Raw genomic sequence first — 24,473 nt, 5'->3', positions numbered from 1 at the left:
ACTCGCGATTTTAGAAACGATTATTTTTTTTCAATTATACTTCCTTTGGCGCGTTTGGAAAAAAATCACGAGAGTGAATTTTTACGATGCACGCGCACAGCGATATGAAATTAGTCGCGTTATAGTCAACTTGGTGTATTGTTCACGTGTTCGATTGAGTTCCGTTGAGATCAATTTTGATCCCTCGTCTTTATTTTGAATAGGACACTTTGGTATAAGTTTAGAAATAATAGGGAAAATGTTTAATATACAATAATTCGTGGGATATATTTGTTTAATTCTTCAAAGTGTTTAAGAATGTTAGTTGATAGGTATTTTTCGGTCTATCGTGTATTTGAAAACTGATCTTTTAACTGAAGTAAACGAGAATAATTAAGATTCCTATCTCGTAATAAAGCCGACCTTTTTTTTTTCTTTTCTTTTCTTTTCTTTTCTTTTCTTGATAAATTAATTGCTATTTCGGAATGCCGTTAACGCGCCGCCGTCGAGCGCTTAAAAATAGACTTCGATTGGTCGTCTCCGTGGCTCGTGATACGAAAGGCGAGAACCTAAGAAGTAGGTTTTAGACGTGATCAATCGATCGCGCAACAATTACAAATTACGAATCACGTTTGCGCGTCTGGTAACGTCGTAGACATTTTGTATTCGAGATTTGAATCCGCCATCTTGCCGTTTACGATTAACATTTAACACGGAACGAGCGAGCGAACGAACTAACAACAGTAAAAATGTGTGCACAAATCGATGAACTTCGTCGATATACGCTTAATAACAAATACAAATCAATCGTAAGTTTCAAACAATAACGAAAATATTGGTGATCGATAGATTGAGGTTAGGAATCCGCCTTATTGTCGTTATCGATTTAACTTCAATAATCCAAACAAAAAAAGAATTATAAAAAGTAACATCCGATTGATAAATTATTTTCAATCTTTGACAAACGAATGAAAACAAAATAAAATTAGTTTGAAAATACATAAGGTGGGAGTAAAAAAAAGAAAAAGGAAGAAAAAAAGAATTCTCAAATAAGTTAACCTCAAAATATCGATCGATCGTACGTACGTTGTAGGAAATCGTAAGTTGATGGAAAAGAGAACGAATGGTGTTAAAGAACAAATAGAAAAATATTCTAATAATAATAATAATAATAATATGTTGCAAACTATCCTCGAGAGGAGCAGAGGCAGGAGAAGGAAAGGTAGGAGGATTCAAGTTGGATCGAAGATTTCTCTTGGTCGTCTGTGTCTATGTCTATGTCGAAACGACGTCACTCGATGGTAGCAGCGGCAGGTGCGGCCGTTAAGTCGACGACGACGAAGAAAAGGAGGGTCTAGACTCTCTCTCTCTCTCTCTTTCTCTTCCCTCTGGAATAAGCCAGACTAAGGAGAGAGAGAGAGAGAGAGAGAAAGAGAGTGAAGGAAGAGGAGGGGGGGGGAAGAAAATACGGTGGAGAATCGTTAGTCGCGACGGGGCTCGTTCGCTGCCGCGTCTCCTCTACTCGAGGAAGTAGAAGAAGGAAGGAAGGAAGGAAGCAGGGAAGGGTAGGGGTCTTTGAAGGAGGAAGAAATGATGGGAAACAAAAGAACAAGAAGACAAAACTACTGGCAAATATTGTTTCGCAAATTTCAATCTCTAATTTGTATTCCGTAAATAAGATACGACAAAACGCACGAAAAAATCAGCATCCCGACAACTATCTTAATTCTTTATCCAGACGATTTCGAATTAACCGTTATATAAGTAATAGTTAATAAAATCTAATACTATTATACGTTGGATCTAACTGGTATTCTTAAATCGGTAAGAAACTTTTCCAGGGCAAAGCCCCACCTCAGCCCCCTGCCATTACGCGAAGGAATTCAGTTAACAAGGATCCAACAGTATTCTTTTATCATCCCAGCTCTTCCTCTTTTTCTATCTTTTTTTTTATTTCTGTTAATCCTCTCATTCCTTAGAAAATTGTGCAAGGTTCCTAGTAAAAGTATGGGCCCGAAGGTTGGTCGTTAATTACACGAGATTATGAGTCAAATCCAAAGAGGAGAGTAGGAAAAAAGAAAGAAGGGGGAAAAAAAAAGTTTTTCCTCGGTTTAGAGGAAACTGGTGGTAGCTGGCCTGGCTGGCTGGCTGGCTGGCTGGCTGGCTGGTTGGTTGGTTGGTTGGTTGGATGGTTGGATGGTTGGCTGGCCAGTACGCTGCTGCCGACAAACAAGCGCCGCGGCTTCTGTACGCTCGCGACTATGCGGGCTTGGATCGATCGAGGGCCTGGTCCTCTCTCTCGCGAGAGGAAACGTGAGAGGGCAAGGAAAAGAGAGAGAGAGAGAGAGAGAAAGACAGACAGAGAAAGAGAGAGAACGCCTTTAAATTTCACGCGAGAGAAACCCGTGTGTTAGTAGTCTCCACCCTACGTGCGATCCCCTTTAGGGTTAAAACCGTTCTCTTCTCTGTTCTCAGCTTATGCGAGAAAAAGAATCATTTTCTTGACCTTTAATTGACGAATCCGAATTAAACCAGTAACACAAACTTTTCTTCCAATTCATCAGAAGTATCTGTTATATAATATCGTTAATTGGAATCGTTCGATTAATTACAAATGTCAATTAATTTGGTCTGTTGTTTCTAGCTTAAAAGTATGTTACAGGTTCCTCGTTACCTAGGTTCTTTTCGAGGCATCATGTGAAATTAATTTTAACTCCAATTTCTAGAGTCTTTTGCTAACATGGAACCACCGAATCTGACTCTCGTTGTTTAAATTTGGACCGTAAGAAGTATCACGAATTAGACTCGTGGGTACTACTTTTTGCCCAAATTCCTAACCACGAGTCTCACTCGTTCGAGTGAATTCGTCTTGATTTCGTACACCTGAATAAAATGTATTACCTTGCTAATAAAGACTCGTCGATTCGAGACTACGATACAAGGAACGATGAGTAATAGATTTAATTGAATACGAGATATACTTATCTCTATCTCTGTGCATGTCTTTCTTTTTCTATCTCTCAGCGAGAGCTAGGAGTGAGATATTGCAATGGTGTTGTTGATGGTGGTGATGGTGGTGGTGGTGGTAGTGGGAAGGCTAGAGAAAGAGATGGAGAGATACGTGGAACGACTTCGCAAACGACCGTAAAGTCGCAAGGTCGTGTTTACAGTTTCACGTGCGTTCCCTTTCCGTTCGCGCGAATAACCTCGTGAACCATACCCATATACAAATCTGCTTTTAACGAGCGCACCAGTGCGCTCGCGCGCAACATACTAAAACTTCAAACTCCTATTATCTCTAATACGATTAAATTCACAAGCAATTTATATATCCAAAGTAAGTACAAATTCTTTTAGGATTCTATCCAACTGACTAAAGTAAGTAAGTATTAACAAAAGTGAGGTTAGTTTTGATCGATGATTTATGTACTGACCGAATGCAACTGTAAAATTGCATTTACGCATTTTTTATTAAATGTTGTAACCTCTTCAATACCAAAAATCCTGTTAGATGTTAGCTATAATTGTTCTTTGGGTTTTTGCGATTAAGATAATTAGATTGTTTCGAAGCTTACAAATAGGGTTATCTGTATTTCATGTTTCTCAAAGTGTATAGCAAGATATCTTCAAATATGAGGAAAGACAATTGACACTATGCTGTCCGCAGGTCTCAATTCTTTCGTGTGGCACCAACGTGGAACCCCATAGGGAAAATGGTGCCATTGTTGTAAATAAATATTTGAAATATCTATTAAAATCTAATAATTTTAAATGCATTTAATACCTAACAAGCGTATTACAAAAAAAAAGTAAGTATCAGTTTTAACACCTGACAAATAAGAAATGATAAATAACAAGTATCAATTGGGATCGACCAAAGAGTCCATGGGGGTTCCCAAAAATTACCTGTCGAACATAAAAAAATAAAGAATAGACTGGTAGAATAATGAGAAAAGCTTCATCTTTCAGGAGTCTATACTAAGTTTTACAGTTGTCAATAGTAAACAGTAAACATGTTTCTTTACAAATGATCAAATGATCAGATGACAAAAGCAACTTCTCCAAAATTTCGAACCATCTCAATAAGTTTTATTGTTAAAACATTTGATGTTAAAAATATCTTAGGGTAGATCTTAAAGAATCGCCCTAGGTAGAGTCAAAAAACACGTTTTTCGGGATGTTGGCACGTTCAAGGTTTCTCAGTTACTAACCGAAAATGACCCCAAAATGAAGAGATCGGAAGAAGAAAAAAAATGAAGGAAGGCAAGGAAAAAACCGGAAAGTACGAAGAAAAGATACTAAAAACGAATAAAATGAAAGAAAGAAATGTGTGAAAGGGAAGATTATCGAATGAACCAGCAACAACAAGGAGTCAAAATAAGGGTAGAATAGAGTAGAATCGAGTAGAATCGAGTCGTATGGACTACTAGGCAGGGAGTCGGTTGGGTTTAGTACCGAAAGAATCTTATTGTTAGATAAGTATCTGAAAAAACATCAATAATTTAATTTGACGATTGATCTTTGGTCATCATCGTGCTGAAATCCCAATTCTGAAAGAACAAAAGCAACAGAGAGAGAGAGAGAGAGAAATAGAAAAAGAAAAAGTGAGGGAAGGTGGAAAAGAAGAAGAAGAATAAGAGAGGAACAGAACTCACCGATAAAGAAAAGTTTGATGATCACAGGTAGTACCGTTAAGAGGATAACTCTCCATCTTCTCTCTCTCTCTCTCTCTCTCTCTCTCTTTGTTAAACTCATCGGAAGAAACGCACAATAGGCCGACGAAGGAGCCGCCGATCCAAAGAAAAAGAGAGAGTCTTCATTTTCTCTCCTTCGTGCGGCCATTCGCAAAGGGAGAGGAAGACCGTAAGATACCAAACGAGAAAGCTAGAACGGGAGTAAGATAGACAGAGTTGAAGAGAGAGAGAGAGAGAGAGAGAGATAACCGTCGGGTCTGTCGCCCCGGCCCGGAGACGGGCATCGAGGCGGGCTTTAATTAGCACGGGATTTCGCCGAACGACGGACAGCCAACGTCACAGACCCGCTCTACTCTCCACTCTCGACTCTCTCCACTCAACTCTGTTCCATTCCATTCCGTTCCGTTCCGTTCCGTTCCGTTCCGTTCCTCTATCATGGACGAGGAGTTCGTAGCCGGGCTGAGCTTTTCCGTCCGCAAATGAGAGAGAGAGAGAGAGAGAGAAGAGAAACGCGACTTGGTAAGTGCGAGCGAGAGGATGGTATGGTTCAGTTAGGTGAGCGGCAAGAGGTTAGGGGGTAGCAGGGGGGATGGCAGGGGGTTGTGAAGAGCAGCCGTGAGTCTGCCGTCCCGCAGCGTCAGACCGTTCCGCGCACCCCTCGCCGCACCCCCTTCGCATGTCCTGAACCGTGGGCGCAACTGAGAGATATAAGCCAAGTATGTGTGTGCGCGTATGTGTGTGTTTGCGCGAGAGAGAAAGATAGATCGTTGTTGAAGACGCGAGGGTGAACGCTGAGGGTAACGGGGGACCCTGGGTAAGAGAGAAGGTTTACGAATAGGAAGAGAAGGAAGGAAGGAAGGAAGGGTGACGGTGGGTCGCTGTGCAGAGTGTTCAGAGGGTGAGCAAAGGTAGAGAAGAGGAGGAGGAGGAAGAAGAAGAACAAGAAGAAGAAGAAGAAGAAGAAGAAGAGGAAGAGGAGGAGGGTGCGGGTAGTGGTAGTCGGTGGTAGGTCGCGAAGGGCCGTAAGCGCGGAAGGGCCGGCTAAATAACGGCCCTTTCCTATCCTTCTTCTTTCCACTGTTATAGAACAGCGTGGTCCGCTCCCTACGCGGCGACCACGTCGGTCACCCTCTTTCTCTCTCTCTCTCTCGACATCGCACCTTGTCGTAGTAGTAGTTGTAATAGTAGTAGTAGCGTTGGCATCGTCATCGTCTCCTCTCCGTCGCCATCTCTCTGTCGCCATCAGAGCGTCTATGTCGTTGTAGTACTAGTAGTAGTAGTAGTAGTCTTCTTAGTAGTAGTAGTAGTCGTTGTCGCCACCGCCAACGACGACGACGACGACGACGACGACGACGACGACGAAGCAAAGGATCGAGCGGTCGCGTTGCTAGCAGCTAGCTCGCGAGAAACCTGAAGAGAGATGAGGGGTTGGGTTGGCGAGGTTGACGGGGCTGGCGGGGGGGGTTAAAGGAGGGTTACGGGGGTTTCCAACGAGAACCCAAGACCAGCCAAGAAGAGACTTCAGACTACTAGAATGTGTATGAGAGAGAAAGAGAGAGAACGATATACCCTCGTGTTTTCAGGCTTACGTGCGCGTCTACGTAAGCGCGAACCCAACCATCTTTATCTTTCTCTTTCTCTCCTTCCATCTTTCCCTTTTCTCTCTTTCTATCTTTCGCACGCTCGTTTGTGCACCGTCTTTCTCATCGCGGTCTACGTTGTATGGAAGGTATACTGCTGCACCGGTCGAACGATCATCTTTCTCTTCCTCTTAACTATATACATCGCCAACGCCCCCTCGCCCTCCTCCAACTTTAACTACAACTCGCGGTCTCTTCCTCCTCCTGGTTATTAAACGAGAAAACGAGACCACGATGAAGAGAAGACCTATCTTCCTTTCTTCCTTCCTTTCTTCCTTCCTTTCTTCCTTCCTTCCTTCCTTTCTTCCTTCCTTCTTGTCTAGGGAAAACCTAACCGCGAATTTACAAACGCGAATTCTTCTTAGTTTCGTTTATATATGTTCGCAGTAAGATTAATTGAAAATCTCTTTCTTTGATCGTACGTTCAATCGTTTCTATGTAGAAAAGATATACTCGATCGATCGTAATCTTTTCCGAATAATTCACTTTTATCGGATATTTCAATTATTATTAGAAGTAAAAATTATTCTAACATAACCTAAAACTGAAATATATCGAAAGGACATTCGAGGAGTAGGAAAAGGGTTTACAAGTATTATCCAAGTTTAAGTTAAGTTGCGTTACGTTGAAAGTTCACTCTAGAACATCGCTTCGAAAGTTCAAATTCCCTTTTTGTTCGTTACTTTTATCGAATATGCGTTAAAAATCATAACCTCCAAACTTTCCTCTAATCCAATTATCTCGAAATTGCGTTAATTGCAAATTCAGGAATAATCAAATTTGTATGCGACGTAAAAGAAATTGTTCGAGTTTATCGAAATGCTTTTCGATGTTCATACGAAAATCGCGTTTTAAGGATTGAGATTTAAGATGGGACGATACAAAAATGGCGGTGTTACGTAACGAAAAGTAGAAGAATAAGAAGAAGAAAAAGGAAAGGAAAGTGAAGGTTCGTAGTTCGAGCACTGAAAAACTTTTTTTCGTAATCATTTGTTTTCGCAATCATATTTTCAGGTATCTGTTTATACAGCAAAGAGACTTATCAACAAAAATACTTTAGATAGTTGGATTATTTTGTATTTCATCTCGGGAATAATATCTGCGCGCGCTTATATCTCGCCCGTAAGAAGAAAGATCGTAAATATAGCATCGTTGGCGACGGTTTATCTACGTCAACAGCACAACGCAGCACGCGTCGGTGCGTGTTCTTGGAAAAAGGAAGAATACAAAAGCTAGAAAGAGATAAAAAGAGAAAGAGAGAGAGGAAGATAGAGAACACGTTTGTGCGTATGGGTGTGCACGGTGTCCCTCTTTTCACGCGTATTAAACGCCGTTCTCACGTATATAAGCTTATATACTAATACACCTTTTTCTCCTCCTCCCCGTTCGACACCCCACCCTTTTGAGTTGGTCATCGTTATCGTTATTGTCGTCAGCGTTCAAACTTCCACGAAATCCAACGTCTCGATTATTAAACGCGTTGAATCTATCTTCCGTGCATTAAATCAACCGTGGTCAGCCATTTGTAATTTATTTTACGCGCCAGTGATCCAGTTAGAGATCTAATATCGGGGGGGGTTACTGTTTTCCCTTTTAGATCATATTTTTTTAATTGCATACTTTTAATTGCGTAAGGGTTCGTCGTCGACGTGTGCGAGGAGGCTAACGAAAGGGAAAAAATTCAACGTTCGAAGAAAATAACGAACGAGAAAAGTTTACAAACGTCCAACGAAATCCCAAATTTTCAAAAGTAAGAGAAGTAGATGATAGTTGGAAGAAGTTTGAGATTTTTCGTTAGATTCGTACGAAGGAAAGAATGCAGGAAGGAAGGAAGGAAGAAAAGAAGAAAAGAAGAAAAGAAAAGAAAGGGGGGAACGAACGAACAGTGAACTTTCACCGTCGGTTAAACCATTCGGCGACAAAGTCATGACCTTGAGAAACGAATGAACGAACGAACCTCACTCACATTCCTTCCTTTTCCACGCTATCCATGTTTTCACGACAGTTACGGTGATCTCTCTCTCTCTCTCTCTCTCTCCCTCACTCTCTCTCGTTTTGTTCCGAAGCCTCCGACACGAAAACTTTTAACTGTGTATGAGATAAACACACAACCTATAGAAACTCTCATATACATATATGTTATATAGATTGCAGAGTGGAAAGAGAGAAAGAGTTAGGGGTGGGAAGGAGGGTGGGTGGGAGGTAGAAACAGAGAGAAAGAGAGTGGGGGAAGAGAGAACGTAAACACGAACGGAAAACAATGGCGCTCGTGTAACAAAACGGCGATTCTCGTCCTTCGTAGTAATGCGCACATGGTTCGATTTGTATATTCGTCAGGTTGGACTGGGATTGGTATAGGAGAGACAGAGATAGAATATAATCTCTTCCCTTTTCTCTTTCCTACTCCTATCTCTTTCTATTTCTCTTCCCTTTCGTTGGCATTCCGAGCGAGTGAGCGAGCGAGTGAGCGCGCGTGCGCTCGCAAACTCTCTACATCTTTCCTTTTCTACTCTAAAGCTGACGATTTATACCGTACATATAACTAGGTATAACTCGAGCTCGAGTTCCTTTTCTCTCTCTCTCTCTCTCTCTCTCTTTCTCCCTTTCTCTCGAGGTGTTTCTGTTTTACCTACCGTTGACTCGTAAACGCAGTTTAAGCGACTTCGAGTCGGTGGTAGTCAGCGCCGCTCTCGCATTACGGAAGTGAAGTTTTCAAGTTCCACGACACTGACCCAGTTTACTCTCTTTCTCCTCCTCCTCCTCCTCCGCCACCTCCACCTCTCGCTCCTTCCCCTCCTGCCGGTTCCCCGTTTCCCTCCTACCAACTGCTAACTCCCCCCACCACCGATCCGTAGTTCTCTCTCCATCCCCGTTTATTCCTTTCCTCGTCCGTCGCTCCGTTCTCTTCTCTTTCCCCTCTCCCCTACTGCACCCGTTATCAGCCCTCTTTGTCTCTCTTCCTTAATACTTCCAGACTGTGCGCGCTCTAGTGCAGTTATTAGTTTCCTCTCTCATACCAGCTCCCTTCCTCCCTTCCCTTTAGTATCTTCTCTACATATATGCATACTACATCAAGGAACATAAATAAATGTACATAGGTAAAATACGTGTTGCTTTAGATCGGGGACGAGTTTAACGATCAGACGATGATATTCCTCGGATGGGATCGATTCTACTAATCTCCCCTCACCCCTACCCACCCCCTTACGCGCCTGTCTAACATCTTAATCGTTCCAATTTTTCTTTTGTCCCTACTACTGAATTCGCTCGTGCGCGTTTTGAAGGAATCTTGGAATGTTGGCCCGAAAAAAGAAGAAGAAGAAGGGTCTTTTTGTTGTCCGATCGGGAACAACTGCATCAGACTTAGATTCTAAATAATTTGTCTTTTGACTCTCTATTAGCCAATCATATTTATAGCAGATATTTATTGGACAACGGCAACATTTACGGGCACGTTAAGACAACGTGACACGCGACACGTAGAAGAAAAAGAAGAAGAGGAAGAAAAAGGATCTCGCGAATGGAAAGTCATAAAAGTAGCCGTTGCCAAATCGCTGACACCGTCGTCGCGTCGTCGTCGAGCATCCGTCGGGCATCAGTCGCGTCCGTCGTTTCAGTTCTCCCCTTCCCCCATTAGGAGGCCCCTTCGAGCCCCGTACCCCTGTTCGCGGTGTTACTGTGTCCTTCTTCCTTCCTCGTCCTGAAATATTTCTTCTCTCTTACTCCTCTTTGGATACGCGTACGTTGTGTATAGAGAAAAAGAGAAAGAGAAAGAGAAAGAGAAAGAAAGAGAAAGAGAGAGACACACGCGGCATCGCATGCCACGAATCCAACTCACACTCCTTCTCATCCGCTTCATTGTCCGCGTCTCCTATATTCCCCCCTTCGGCACGTCTCACCTTTTTCGATCGTCGTCGGAAGAGACGCGCGAGACCTCGCTTCGCGATTGGAAAACGTCCCCCCCCCTTTCTCTACACACACTCGCGCTCACACTTACACTCTCTTACTTACTCTGTCGGCCTCGCATACACAAACACACACACACAGAAACAGACGACCCACACGTACACGTCTATAGTGGAAGCGTAGTAAGGCATGACGAGACGATTCGATACCTTGGCGTCTGAAACGACGGTGGCCGCCTGCCTGGTGGAAGAAAAAATGCTGTGTTCGAGGCTTGAAAGAGAGTAACAGGCCCCCGTGAGACTAACAGACCCAGCGAGACCAAAGACGATCGGCGACGACGACGATCCTGTTGATGACGAGAAAGAGAGAAAGAAGAGAAAGAGAGAGAGAGAGAGAGAGAGATAGGAGGCCGCAGCCGTCTGTGCTCGCACGAACGGAGACCTAACCGGCATAAGAGCGCGATATTATAGGGGTATGGGTAGGGCCCCGAAGGACTGGCCAACAGATCAACAGACAGGACAGACAGACGGATGGACGGACGGACGGACGGACGGACCAACCCAACAAGCAAGCAAGCAAGCAAGCAAGCAAGCGAGGAACCATCAGCCATCCTGTCATAGACAGGATGTGAGGGTCCGCGAGTCCCGGGTAGCAGCACCGTGCCGTACCGTACCTCACCGTACCATACCGTTTCGCGTTTCCTCGCGCGTCTCGAGAGCCTGTATGTCAGTATAGTCGCGTCCTCTTTCACCTTTCATCCACCTCATCCTTCTTCTCTTTGTTCCCTGTTGAAACAGACTGAGGTAGGTAGGTTTGTTAGCTGGTTGGTCGGTTGGTCGGTTGGTTGGTTGGTTGGTTGGTAGCTACATTACGTAGTCAGCACGCGTGTACGCACGCGAGACTTCACTCCGTGGACCGAACAAGACATCGCTGAGTCTGAAGAATTCCAAATGTATTAGAGTTTACTAAGAACGAGAAAGATAAATAGAAATAGGAATATCCCAAAGTAATGCTGCGGTGGTTTAACACGGCTAACCCTTCAAATGATTTTAGGCTTAGTTGCTAAATGGCTAGGGTCATGAAATTCTAGGCAAAATGTACAACGGCGTACTGAAGGTGGTGGTGGTGGTGGTGGTGGTGCTGTAATGGTACTGGTGGTGGTGGTGGTGGTGGTAGCCTTAGGGGAGATTATCGATAGCATTTGGTCGATCGATTTACATTGGAATCGGGTATTCCAAGGTAGAGGCTAAATTCTCTCTCTCTCTGTTAGGTTAGAACCAAAAGCATGAGAAATAGAGAGAGAGATGAAGAGAGAGGGGGGGAATGGTCGTTTCAAAATGACGAGGTTAGCACGGAAAGTCGTAACGCGTTGAGATTGTCTCTGTGTGAGTGATGTTTCTCTCTCTCTTTCTCTTTATCTCTCTCTCTATCGAGGACGCGGAATGGTTTGAGAAAAGAGAGAAGAGAGAAGAGAAGAGGGAAGGCTCGACGAGCACCCGAACCGTGCCGCTCGTAAATTCTCTCGGAAGGAACGCACCGTGGCATGAGAGTCTCTCTCTCTTTCTCTCTCTCTCTCTCTCTCTCTTTTTCAGTCTCTATCTCTCTCCGTTACCTTGCCGCTCAGCCCCGCGGTAATATTACTCGGTTTATATCGGGGCTCTGGGTTCGACGGAAGGTGTCCGCGACGGGTGCGCGAGCGCGCGCGCGCGCGAGAGCACAGCCGCGACCGATGCCGCCGCTGCTGCTTACAACACAACGCGCGCACACACACATACATACACAGACAGGCTACTCAACGCACACTCTCTAACGTACAACCGAGATTGCACGGATACGGGAGAGACAGCAAAAGCAGGCGGGCATAGGGTTCGGAGGGAGAGTCTTAAAAAGAAAAAAGAAAAAAAGAAAACTAAGAAAGAAAGGAAGAAAGAAAGATAGCGAAGAACGATCTGGAAAAAAAGGAAGAATGGGTGGGGTAGGGTAGAAGGGGGGTTGGGCGCATCATCGCGTTCGCTTTAGTGGCGTGCGGTGCTGGGCTCTGTGCTGCGGTATACCCAATGTTGGGTTTTACCGCACAGCGAAGAAGAACAGCGCAGATCAGCGAAGAGCAGAGCAAAGCAAAGCAGAACAGAACAGAACGGAACGGAACAGAACAGAACGGAGCAAAAGCAGAACAGAGCACCGCAACGAACCATACCCATGCTATGCCATGCCATACCATCCCATGCCATGCCAAGCCAAGCCAAGCCATCCCATGCCATGCCATGCCATGCCATACCGTGCTATGTCGCGACGCTACTCGCGTTGAATCGCGGCTTCGTGCGCGACCAAGGGGCTTGGAGGAGTGACGAGGGGTGTGACGAGACTCCGGAGCTGGGGCAAGCAAGCGCCTGGCAAGCGGGTTGCGAGGTGAGGCGAGGCAAGGCGAGGCAAGGAAAGGCAAGGCGAACAGCCAAGCTCAGGCAAACCGAACCCCGAGGGATCGAGACAGGGCCCAGCTCTTTGGAGTATATACTCCACTCTCGCAACACACACCATCGAACGAGAGAAAGAGGAACGATTCTCTCCCTCTTCCTCTCTCTCTCTCTCTTTCTCTCTCTATTGGCGTCGCGTCGTCGTCGTCGTCGTCGTCGTCGTCGTCGCGCCACCGCCGATAACCTATAGGCCTGAACACCGTGTCGTGGCTTTGCGTTAGCGAGCTACACGCGCATACACACATACATATACGGACTACGCGCGAACAGCAAAGGCTCACAACACAACGCGCGGCGTTGCCGAGCACGTTCGTGTCGGCTCCTCTCTCTCTCTCTCTTTCTCTCTCTCTCTCTCTTATGAATGTCTGCTGCTGCTGCTGCTTCTCTCTCCGCGTGTACGTGTGTTGGAGGGTCGCGCGTTATGTCCCACACTCTCTGCTGCTGTTGCTGCTGCTGCTGCTGCTGCGAGTAGTTCTGGCCCTTTGTGTGCACACGATCACGCGCACGCAACATCGCAAGGGACGGCGACGACGTGCCTGGGTGCTGTGCCGTGCCGTGCCGTGCCGTGCACGGATCCGCTCCGCTTCGCATCGACGATACCCGGCCGTACTCGCGGAACAGCTGCCCAAAGCCCTTTTCTCATCCCGTCGTCCCTATTTTCCTCAGCTTCGTCTTATTCGCATTTCATCCTACTATTCCTTTCTCTCTCTCTCCTTCCTCTCTCGCGCGCTCTCTCTCTCTCTCTCTTTCTATTTCTTTTTCTTTTTCCTCCCCCGCTCGAGAGACTAACCCGCATGCTACAATCGACGCGTGAGATCGAATGCCTCGAGGGGCCCCTCTTTACTCCTTTTTTTTTTCTTCTCCTCTTCCTTTTCTTGTTCTTTTTCTTCTTTTCTTCTTCTTACAAGTCCCTAGGTCCGATATATTCCTTTTCTTATTAAAGAATGCCGCGAATTCGCGTGATCTCATTTTCTCGATACTTTTTTGTCTTTTTTCTTTTGTTTTTTTTTCTTTTCTTTTCTTTTCTTTTCTCCTTCTCGTTTCACGTCGTTGCTTTTGTTTTCTTTAGGTTCCGCGTAAACCACGGGGCTATATGTATGCCTCGGTAAATTTGCGTTTCAACCCAAGAACCGTGCAATGGCAACAGTAACAGCAACAGCAGCAACAGCAGCAGCAGCTACAGCATCGGCAGCTACACCAACAGCAGCAGACACGTGGTACGACCTCGACTCGCTAATGGACGATGGACTTTGACGCTCGCGGATACGCAGCGGGTTGCTGCCTCGCGTACACACACACACACACACACATACATAAATTCACATACATCAACACATGTCTCTCTTTCCTGTACCGCTGTTATTCGATACTAACAGATACTACACAGATGTGTGCACGTCCATGTCATGCCGAGGACGCGACGGCAGGCACCGCTCCTCCAAAGTCCTCCTCGTCGTCGTCGTCGTCGTCGTCGTCGTCATTGTCGTCGTTGTGTCGTCGAATACTCGGTGACTAATCGGCGCAAAAAATCTCGCGTATTATGAGCCGTGCGTTAACATCGAGCACAGGGGATTTGCAATCGACTAGGGTCTCTGTCTCCTCTTGCCTCTCTCCATCTCTTTCTGTCTCACTCTCTCTCTTTCTGTCTCTCTGCGTGAATAGAAAAGATGAAGGGAAAAAGGAAGAGACAGCAGATGCGGGAGAAAAAGAGAACACAACAGGAGATGCATTCTTTCCGTCGTTCTTTAGACTGGGAATGATTTTACTTCGACAACCCCTTCCATCGGGGATTATTTTGTCAAAATCCATTGTCATGTGTATTTCTTATTTTTTTTCTTATAACATAACATTATTATTATTATTATTTTCCGAACTATTATTTTTTCTAAGTAAATTCCTCTACACATATATAGCACAACATGTCTGCTATTTCATTTTTCCAGGAATCGTTAGGTATATATTTTTTTATGCCATTGCAATCCTTCTCCAATACGTGACATTTTAAAGATGAGTGAAAAGATAAACGTATGCTGAATGTAACTGCTGAATGTAACTGATGAATGAGAAAGCGAAAATTACCTGGGTTCCTTTCCGATTCTTCTCATAAAATTCATTTTATTTTTTTTACCTGACTTCTCTCAGTAAATCGGGTATCTTTTTTTTCCATTGTCCCAATCTTTTCATTTTTATCTACATATCTGAATAATACTCAACCATGTTTCTGTTACTTTCGGACACACTAATCTTACCCAAACTATATAACAATGTTATTATGAATCTTTTTTTTTCCATTAATCTTAACAAATCCATAAGAGTTCGTATACACGGTTAAATCGACAATAGCAGCTTTTTCTACCTTTACCTAATTTCACCGAAATATCTAAAACTCGAATAGATTACCGATGATACCAGTTTAAAAATGTACTTTATCTTTGATACTATTTTCAGGACATCGTCGATCGATATATTTCGGAGTATCCGAAAAATTGTCGATTGATTAGCAATGGTATCAGTTTGAAGATGACAAGAAATACGCTTGGCGGCACCTGTTCGCGTCATCATTTGGGTTCCGCTTTTGCGCGTTCACCGAGTAACGAGACTCTAATTATATCGTTGATCGTCATAAATTAAAGTCAAGTTGCGTGGTCACGCTAGGCCCAGTGCTACCCAAGCGCAAGCAAGCAAGCAAACAAGCAAGCGAGCAAGCAAGAGTCGATTCGAATGATCTTTCCGTCTCCGTCTCCGAGCCAATATCTTTCCCGGTCTCTCTCCCCTCCACTTTTGCGCTCGCGCCCACAGATCGTTTTAACCTCCGATAAGGTCGGATCGCAGGATCCCTTTGAGCGTGTATACGTGCGTGCGCGCAACTGCTAGCAAGAAAATAAAGAAAGAAGCAAGGAAAAAAGAAAAGAGGAACGTTTACGTAGTAGACGCGGGAGCGCCCGCCTGCGCGCTCGCGCGCACACGCACATTTTTACACAGCGTGCTCGATGGGATCTTTTAGTAGGAAAAGTCGTCGTCGTCGCACGACTATGTAACGTGGAGAGATAACGACGTACGTACTACGTTTGAAAGCTTTCCTCGAGAGCCATTAACGGTCATCCGATAGGCGACTTATCGTAAGATTTCGAGAGCGTATCTCGTAAAAGGAAAAGGAAGTTGAAGGTAGAGTGAACGTGTGGATCTTTTTCAGCGAAACGAGAAAGAGAAACTTCTTTAACGAGTAAGAAAGAAAGAAAGAAAGAAAGAAAGAAAGATGGAAAGAAATAGCGTATGAGGGAATTTTCCTCGGCAAAACCGCGCCACGCCTACGATCTAGGGATTCGTAAAAATAATCGTTCAAAAGTTCTGGGACAGAAAAAACAACATCGAGCATTTCCTCGAGAATCGGTTGAAAAATGACGAACGGAAGAAGACTAACACAAATGGAGACTTTTTTTTTTTTGGTTGAACTGGTTAGTTTCTAATAAGGAGACATTTGTTAGCTTATTGTTAGTTGGAAGATTTCGTTTTCACTTTACAAAAGGTGTACAATAGAATAGGTGAAGAGCAATGTTCTATTGCTAGGTCAGTATTCCTAGAATTGTAAAGAAGGACAGAACCAAAAAATTACCATAATAAAATTTTAGACAATTCATTCTCGATTTACAAAAATATAATTCTCTTGTACGTCAAATCCTACAGCAGATATATATACAATACAATATGTTCTTTTTAGTGCCGCTTTTGTATTCATCGTTGACATGGATAAGAGAGCGGTGAATTCTAAAGGAAACAATAAAATTTGTAAAGAAATTCATTAATCGAGAAAAATGTTGCACGCTAGGCGGGAGATCGGAAGTTAAAGTGACAAAAAAAGAAGAAAAAAAAGTATAAAGAGAGACTTCCCAAAAGTGACAGATTATAAAGAGGATTCGTAGACGGATGAAAAACAGAGCAGGGGTCGGTTTGTTCGGTTTGGTTCGGGTCAGTCGGGGTCGAAACCGACCGACATGGAGCGGATGGTGCACAGAGGGTGGGTGGGGGGGGCCCAATGCTAAAGGAAGCTCGCGATGCGTGACTCACCAAAGCGAGCGTTGCGTTGAACGTACCGACCAAACGAAACGAAACGAAACGAAACGAAAGGAAACGAAACGAAACGAACGGTCTTTCGTATAGGAGAAAGCAAGCCGCGGCTATCAAACGAACAACGAACGAACGAACGAACGGAACGCGACGGAACGGAGCGGAGCGGAATGGAACGAAAGGAACGGGGACTAACCGACGTAGTAGAAACCGAAACAGGGGAAAAAGGAGCCCCTCGCGGCGTGACGCGAACGCGGAGCCTTTGTCCTCTCTGCCATCGGCTCGCGTTATTTCACACTCCCCTCATGCTCTCTCTCTCTCTCTCTCTCTTTTTCTCTGTCCCTATCGATGTTTCTCTCTCTTGCTCTTTCTCTCGTCCGTCGCTCGCTCGTTTAGTTACTATCCGTCGGCAACGGCCGGTGTGCGTAATTCTATGTATACTCGTATTCGTATGGGTGTAATATGTATTGTGTGTAGTGTGCGTGCACGTGTATGTGTACGTCGTCGTGGTCGTAGTGGTCGTCGTCGCGCGCTCGCGAGAACGCGCACCGGCCGGCGGCCCTGCGAGGAATTAGCGAGTCGCGAAGCTGAAGAAGGAGACTACCGAGAGAAGAAGAAGAGCTTGCCGCGAGTGCAAACCATCTACCACTCTCCGCGCTCCAAAGCGAGGTTAATGCGCTCTTCTTCTTCTTCTTCTTCTTCTTCTTCTCTCTTTTTATCTCTCTCTTTCTAGCTCATACACACTCCGTCTTGTTCGCTCGCGCATCGTTTGCTCCGCCGACGAAACTTAATGGCCGCTCCCTCCTCGCTCTTCTTTCTCTTTCTTTCTCTCTCTTTACGAGACAAGGAGAAAGAGAGAGAGAGAGAGAGAGTCGTCGGACTCGTCTCGAATTCGCGATAGCGTTCAGCTACTCTCTCTCTCTCTCTCTCCCTCTCCCTCTCGCGAAGAGAGAGAGCTATCGTTTCCGCGAGATAGGCGAGTTTACGCGCGTACACACGATCGCGCGGCGCTATTTTTGTAGCCTGCGTGTGTGCCGGCGTCTACCCTTCCCCCACACCCGACCGACCCCTTTTCCACCTCCTCCTCCACCACCTCTTCTTATTCGTTTCCCCCTTCCGACGCCGCCGCCACCGCCGCCGCGCCAGCAACCATCACCGCTCGGTGTCGTCGCGACACCGAGCCCCGCTATTTTTCTCGCGAGCGAAAGAGAGAACTCGCGAGGCCCCGACGGCCACCTTGAATTCCGATCTTCTCCCTCTCGATCACGGACGAATCGGGCTTTCTCGCGAGACACGGTTATAGACTTCGCGAACGAGGTTCCCTCTCCGTAACTCTTACTTTGTTATTGGCCTCCTCTTATTGGGTTGCCTGTTTCTTATATTGGAATTGAAATTTAAGACTATTTTTCTTCGTCGAATTATCCGTTTGCCTAACGGGAATAATAACATTTGTCTAGATTTCTTTTCGTAACGTTACATTTCATATCATTGGGAAATGGAAATTTCATTAGGAATTAGCATTTTGGGACCGATATGAATATGGATAATAATGATAGGATATTTTGACGAATTTTTAATATAATTCCGATCGACGATAAGTTTTATTCGACGAAAGTAAGAGAAAAATAAGTATACTAACGATGCGCGGATAATAAACATAAACCTTTCAAAAGTGACGACGCGTAACTGGTGACGCAACGAAGTGCGCGCGCGCGCACGAGCGCGCGTTACCATAACCGTCAGGGTGACTTTGGAATAATCGGTCCGTAACCGGAAACGTTTGGAATAACGAAATTAATGGAACGCGTCAATTCGAAATCTGTAACTCCTCCCCCAATAATTCGCTGCAATGCTATAGTAGAGACGTACACGCGCACACATCCATACGCGCGTGCATGCATGCATGCATGCATAAATATATAACATATTCGGTAAAGGCGCGAACTCGATTACAAAACAGACATTTACTGCTACGAGCATCTCGAAATATCAAACGAACGACGAGACTGGGTGATATCCGGTTTCGTGAAAACGGCATTCCGCGTATATTCGAAACGGCGGCGAGTGCGATAACGAAGCACTGCGCGCACGTTTTTCTTCTTCCTAGTCGTGTAAGAAGAAATAAAAGAAGATAAAAGAAAAAAAAAACAAAGAAAAAGTAATTGCCTTCGTTATATTCGATAGAGGAAGGGAACGCAACGACGGTGTTGTAGAGGAAAAAGAAGAAAAACGTTGTGGAGGATGCTGAGGAGTAGTGTAGTAGTAGTAGTAGGAGGAGTTGGAATAGGAGGAGGAGGAGGAGGAGGTTGAGGTGGCATTCGGCATTTCGTAACGAGAATCGCGGTGGTGCTGGCTCGTCGATCGTTCCCGAAGAAGATAGCAGTAGTAGTAGTAGTCGTATTAGTATTAGTATTAGTATTAGTCCAAGTAAACCGGGGAACGTCGTCGTCGTGGAACTTGCGTTCGCGAGTTCGCCCTTCGTCGGTGACGTCATTCGGGATATGCGGCGCAGTCGCCGACCGTGATTCGTCACGGTCTAGTTTCCCACCTCCCGTCTCTACCCCCTTCGCATTGGCTGGCCGATATGGCACCTTCCTTCCTACGTTCGTTTGTTCGTCGTACGTTCGTACATTCGCTTCTACGAACTTAACACGCAACTTGACGGAATTAGTGTGTTAAGCGTTTTCTTCGTTTCTTTATTTCTTATTTTCTCGTATGCATAGAACGGCGCGTTGTTGGGCTAGCGCCCGTTCCGACGTAGCATTCGTCGTTTTTGGCGCGGATGCACCAAACGGAGTCCAACGAATGACGGAGGGAGGGAGGGAGGGAAGGAAGAACACGAGGAGCGAACGAGACGAGCAGGGGGAGGACGACGACGACGAGGAGGAGGAGGTGGAGGAGCTAGGGGAGGGGAAGAAAGATAGACCGATAGAGGCAGAAGAAGACCTTTCTCCTTTGGGCTCGAATGACTGAGTCCCCGTCGTTGTCTTCTTCTTCTTCTTCTTCTTCTTCTTCTGCTTCTTCTGCTTCTTCTGCTTCTTCTGCTTGTTCTTCGCCGTCGTCGTCGTCGTGCCGGCTCACGAAGCTCGTTCCGATCGAGACGCGGCCTGATTAACGAAATTAAAGTCGGACCTTCTCGACGAGTAGTACGAGCGGAATCGAAGATGAGGCCAGCATCGACCGACCGACCAACCAACCGAAGGCGTCGTTGACCTCGTCGCGACGACTACTCGCGACCCATCCACGCTGATTAGCTGGAATACCATTAACCATATATCCCCGGCTATCATCCAACGTCTATCTCATTCGCCGAGCAATTCGAGCTCATTTTTCTTCAGCCCTTTTTTCTCATTCTCATCCCACGACCGACCGACCGACCCCTTTCCGATTGGGACAACCGAAAGTAGGCCGAATTCGATGCAATCTCGTATACCAACAAGATTCCCCCCCCTCTCCATTGTCAGTTCTCACCGATTTTCACACCATAATTCTATCCCAATACGAATACAACAACTTTTTTTTCGATACTCGATATCTCATCCCGAGACCCCCGGTTCCGCGTTCCGATCTACGGACTGGGCTAATCCTTTAGCCCCCCTCCCCCACACACCTTAAACATAATTAGTCCTAACTATCATTTTTTATTGCGTGAAAGACACCTATAGAAAGAGAAGAAGAAGAAAAGACGGAGAAGTAAAAGCGGTCGTCGAAGTCCGTCGGATGTCTCGCTGCGAGAAAGACGGAGAAAGAAAAAAGGTAAAGAAAAGAAAGGAAAAAGAAAAAGAGAGCGCGAGAGAGCGAGAGCGAGAGAGAGAAGAGGTAGAAAAGAAATTTTAATTCGAGCGAGCGTGCTCGATAACGCGTATCGAAACTCCTCGTCTCGTCTCGTCTCGTTTCGTCTTGCCCCACCTCGGTTCGCCACGCCACCGACTCGACCTCCTCCTCTCGACTCCCCCTTTGCTCCCTCCCTGGCCGGTGCCACGCACCCCGTTCCCCGCGTTCCACCTCGCCCACCTCCTCCTAGCTTCGTCTCCACACCTCGCCTCACCTCGTCTCGTCTCACCTCACCTCGCCAAGCCTTTCCTCGAGTCTTTCCAACGTTCCATCGGCCTCTCCCTCGTCCTCCCCTCGCCCCGTTCTCGCGACCCTTCTCTTCTTCTCTTCTCTTCTCGTCTCGTCTCGTCTCACCATCCGCGCTTTTTATCGGACGACGAAGGCACGGTGTGCTCGCCTCCATTATACCCACATCCATTCTACCATAGCCCTGTGCTCTGCCGCCGTCGGAAAAATCCGGCATCCGCAGTACCTCTCTTTTTTTTCGAGACCCAACCCAACCCTTTTACTACTCCTCCTCCTCCCCAACCGCCCTGTTTTTTCCCTACGTACACCTCTCTCTCCTATCGTTTCCCTTTTTCTCATCGTTCCTCCACTTCTTCTTCTTCTTCTTCTTCTTCTACTTCTTTTACTTCTTATTCTTTTTCTTACTCACGGTTGGGTTATTTTTCCGCGAACCCTTTCGTGAACGTCCAACATCGCGCTCGGAAGTACAAATTTTGTTCGATTTTCCTCTCTTTCTCTTTCTATTTACGGAAAATTTTTCTCTATTTTTCTAATAGCGAAAGAATAAGAACGGAGAGGGTGCACCGTTCGGAACGAATTTGCATCCTCCCTGTTTTTCCCTTTACTCTTTCCCGTCCTCCTCCTCCTCCTCCTCCTCCTCTACCTCTACCATCATCACCACCACCCTCGAGCCTCTAACAGGAATGAAAATTTCCAAGAAATCAATCGGTTAGGATTCTTATAGAATTCCATACGATGAAAAAACGAAGAGGAAAAGAGAACTCTTTGGGTTTACTTTAATTGGGGGGAAAAATTGTCGTGGGAAACGGAATAATAATCATCGATCAAACGATCTCTAGAAATATTTGGGAGATATGGCATTGAACTATGCTAACCATAATAATAATAATACCAAAATATCAAGATATAGATATCAGTCGACATTAAATATAAAGAAGATATATCGAATTACTTTATGCGTCATCGGTCATGGCGCGGTGATAGGACTACTTTCCGTTCGATCATTTAAGTAAAGCAGCGCTGAGCACGATTAGTACTCGGATGGGTGACTCGGATGGGTGACCCGCTTGAGAAAAAAAAGAGGAAAAAGAAGACGACGCGACTACTTCGTGCCGTAAATTTGAAATCGCTTTGCCGAAAAAATCTCATCGCATTTTCCTAAAAGAAGAGTATAACTTCCATAATTGTCGTCGTATTACAACGAAGAAGAAGAAGAAGAGAGGAAGAGAAAAAGAAAGAAAAAAAAAGAACAAAAGAAGGAGCAGAAGCAGCACGAATATAATATGTGTGTGTGTGTATAGAAATGAAACATAAATCGTATAACCGAGCTTTTTTAAACCAACGATTATTTCAAAGCGAAGGATCTCGAATTTGTCGACAATATCGTTCCGATTATTCGATTGACATTATTAAAGGTGGTAAAACGTAAGAGAACCCGATAAAGTCGTTTAATCGCGTATCTCTCGCTGCTATTCTCGAGTAAATACATAACTTCACGAGAAGAAGAAGAAGAAGAGGAGGAGGAGAACTGTTAGGAATGGGAGAAAAGGGAAGGTGAGGTGTGGGGTGAGCTGAGCTGAGCTGAGGTGAAGCGAGATGAGGTGAAAGGGAGAAGCCGTAGGGTGGCAGGAAAGAGAAACGAGGGAAGGAACGAAGAAGAAGCCTTCGATATACTACTACGATATGTTCAGGTAAAAACACATACACCAATAACCATCACCACCACCACCACCTACACAGATAAGAACGTGTTTATTGGGTTGCCCCGTTAAATTCCTTTCATTGACTTTTAACCAAGTTTTTCAAGGCTACCACCCGGTATATAAATGCGTGTTTTGATACACGTAATACGATAGCGAAGAAATATTCTAAAAACACGTGATAGAGAGAGAGAGAGTTTATCAAATAATCGTTATCTTGTAGTTGTTAATTGAAAAAGTTTCAACCTTGATTAAATTTCTACTCAAAATTTGTCGATTATATCTCTGAGCTAAACTTTTCTAACTTTCTTTTCTTCTTCTTCTTCTTCTTTTTTCCCGACGGACCGTGGATTATTGTACTAGCTTCTGATTTTTAACGAGATAAACGATTATACGAACGTACAACTGGAATCAGTTGCACAGTTGCGGAACGTTATTGGATTTAAAGATGTCTCGCACTTCTCGACGCGATAGGATAGGATACCAACCAACCAACCATCCGACCAACCCGTGACCCACTTATCTTTCTCCCTGTCGGCAAATCGCAAGTGATCGTGTACGGTGTTCATTTTTCTCGTGCCTAACATCTCTTCCCCCTCCTCCTCCTCCAGCTCCTCTTTTATCGAACACCTCTCGTCCCGCGAAAATCGATCGAACGACTACACACACACGTAAAACGCGTAGGCGCGTTTTACTTTTAGAATGAGAAAAAGAAAAGAAGAAAGAAAAAAAAGTCTCCCCACGAGTATATAACCGCGACTACGACGACGATCACCGGATCGGCGACTATGGTTTCTTGTCATGCGCCAATTTTATTTCAATCCTTAACCTTATCCATCCATCCACCTCGTCCGATAATAACCCATGCGCTACTTTTAAATACAAAACCTACGCCGGAATCGAACGATTACCACCAACTAAACCCCGTTAAATAATACGTTAGAACGCGTGTTAACCAACAACCCCCCGTTGATGATGATAATAATAATAATTAACCGATGCAAAACCCCGATCGTTCTAAATTTATTTCACGATTACCTTCGAGAGCATCATTCTAATAATAAAAAAAGGAAACATATCGTTAGATAATCCGATCATCATCATCATCATCATCGTCATGAAAATGTACGCGTCAACCTGGTGGTGTCTTCTCTCTCTCACCCTTTATCTATAGATTTTCTTTCATTTACTCAAATAATAGACAAGAAAACAGAGTAAAAACGAGTAGAGTAGTAGGATTCGAGCCACGTCGCGTTGGCAGCAGCCGAGAAACGCTGCGTCGTCGTCGCGGCTTCCCTGCCGATCGATCTATCGATCTCCTCCTCGTTCGTTCGTTCGTTCGTTCGTTCGTTGCTGCTGCTGCTTCTCGCCACGAAGAAACGCGAACCGTCGCGTTGCTTCTCTCTCTCTCTCTCTCTCTCGTTCTATCCTTCTCGCTCGCTTGCTCGCTCGCTCGCGATTGAACGCGAGAGTAAGAGAGAGAGAGAGAGAGAGAATGATGGGGGGCTCAAGGGGGGAGGAGAAAGGCGGGCCTAGCGCCGCGACATATCCGCTCGATTTACTTTCCCGACTCCCTCCTGGTCTTCCTGTCTCCCCCCGACCCGTCCCCCGCCACCTCCTCCCCCTCTCGCGCTCGTCACCCCTCTTAACCCTCCGCCACCTCCTCCTCCTCCTCCTCATCCTCCTCCTACTCCGAACCCAACCCGCTTTTTCGCCGCACAAAGGCGAAGGGAGAACAAAGAGGGGGGTAAAGCAAGCCAACCAAGCGAGTACGAGTGCGAGAGAGAGAGAGAGAAAGAAATACGCTCGGGGTACGAGTTAAAAAGAGACAGAAGTATATAACTGTTCGCCGGCGCGTCCTCCGTGAGCGCGAGAAAGCGGGTGCGTCGCGCGTTTTAAGTCGGCGGTGGGTTCTCTTCTTGCGTGTGTCTCTTC

General features: G+C 45.4%; 1 protein-coding gene and 2 long non-coding RNA genes across 3 annotated transcripts in view; 2 read left to right on the top strand and 1 right to left on the bottom strand.

The window, feature by feature from the left end:
• Positions 1 to 15,211: 15,211 nt before the first annotated feature.
• Positions 15,212 to 16,594, top strand: LOC122513347. The gene is made up of 2 exons (XR_006302723.1): positions 15,212 to 15,748; positions 15,887 to 16,594. It is a non-coding gene; the product is annotated as an uncharacterized LOC122513347 (long non-coding RNA).
• Positions 16,331 to 20,236, bottom strand: LOC122513356. Its single transcript, XR_006302731.1, has 2 exons — positions 19,705 to 20,236; positions 16,331 to 16,458 (listed from the first exon to the last, which is right to left on the bottom strand). It is a non-coding gene; the product is annotated as an uncharacterized LOC122513356 (long non-coding RNA).
• A 2,182-nt stretch (positions 20,237 to 22,418) lies between these two features.
• The window catches only part of LOC122513219 (dynein regulatory complex subunit 7-like), a gene marked incomplete at its 5' end in the record, with an annotated part of 37,763 nt that continues 35,708 nt past the window's right edge, over positions 22,419 to 24,473 (top strand). Inside the window, one exon of the mRNA XM_043629483.1 lies at positions 22,419 to 22,529. Coding sequence (XP_043485418.1) covers positions 22,419 to 22,529 — 111 coding nt within the window. The remainder of the gene's footprint in view (positions 22,530 to 24,473) is intronic.

Source organism: Polistes fuscatus, unplaced genomic scaffold (genome assembly GCF_010416935.1).
Source record: "Polistes fuscatus isolate 324 unplaced genomic scaffold, CU_Pfus_HIC Scaffold12, whole genome shotgun sequence".
In the NCBI taxonomy this organism is placed as follows: Eukaryota; Metazoa; Arthropoda; class Insecta; order Hymenoptera; family Vespidae; genus Polistes; species Polistes fuscatus.
Note: the sequence above shows the minus strand (reverse complement) of the source record. Positions and strands in the feature narration are given on the sequence as shown.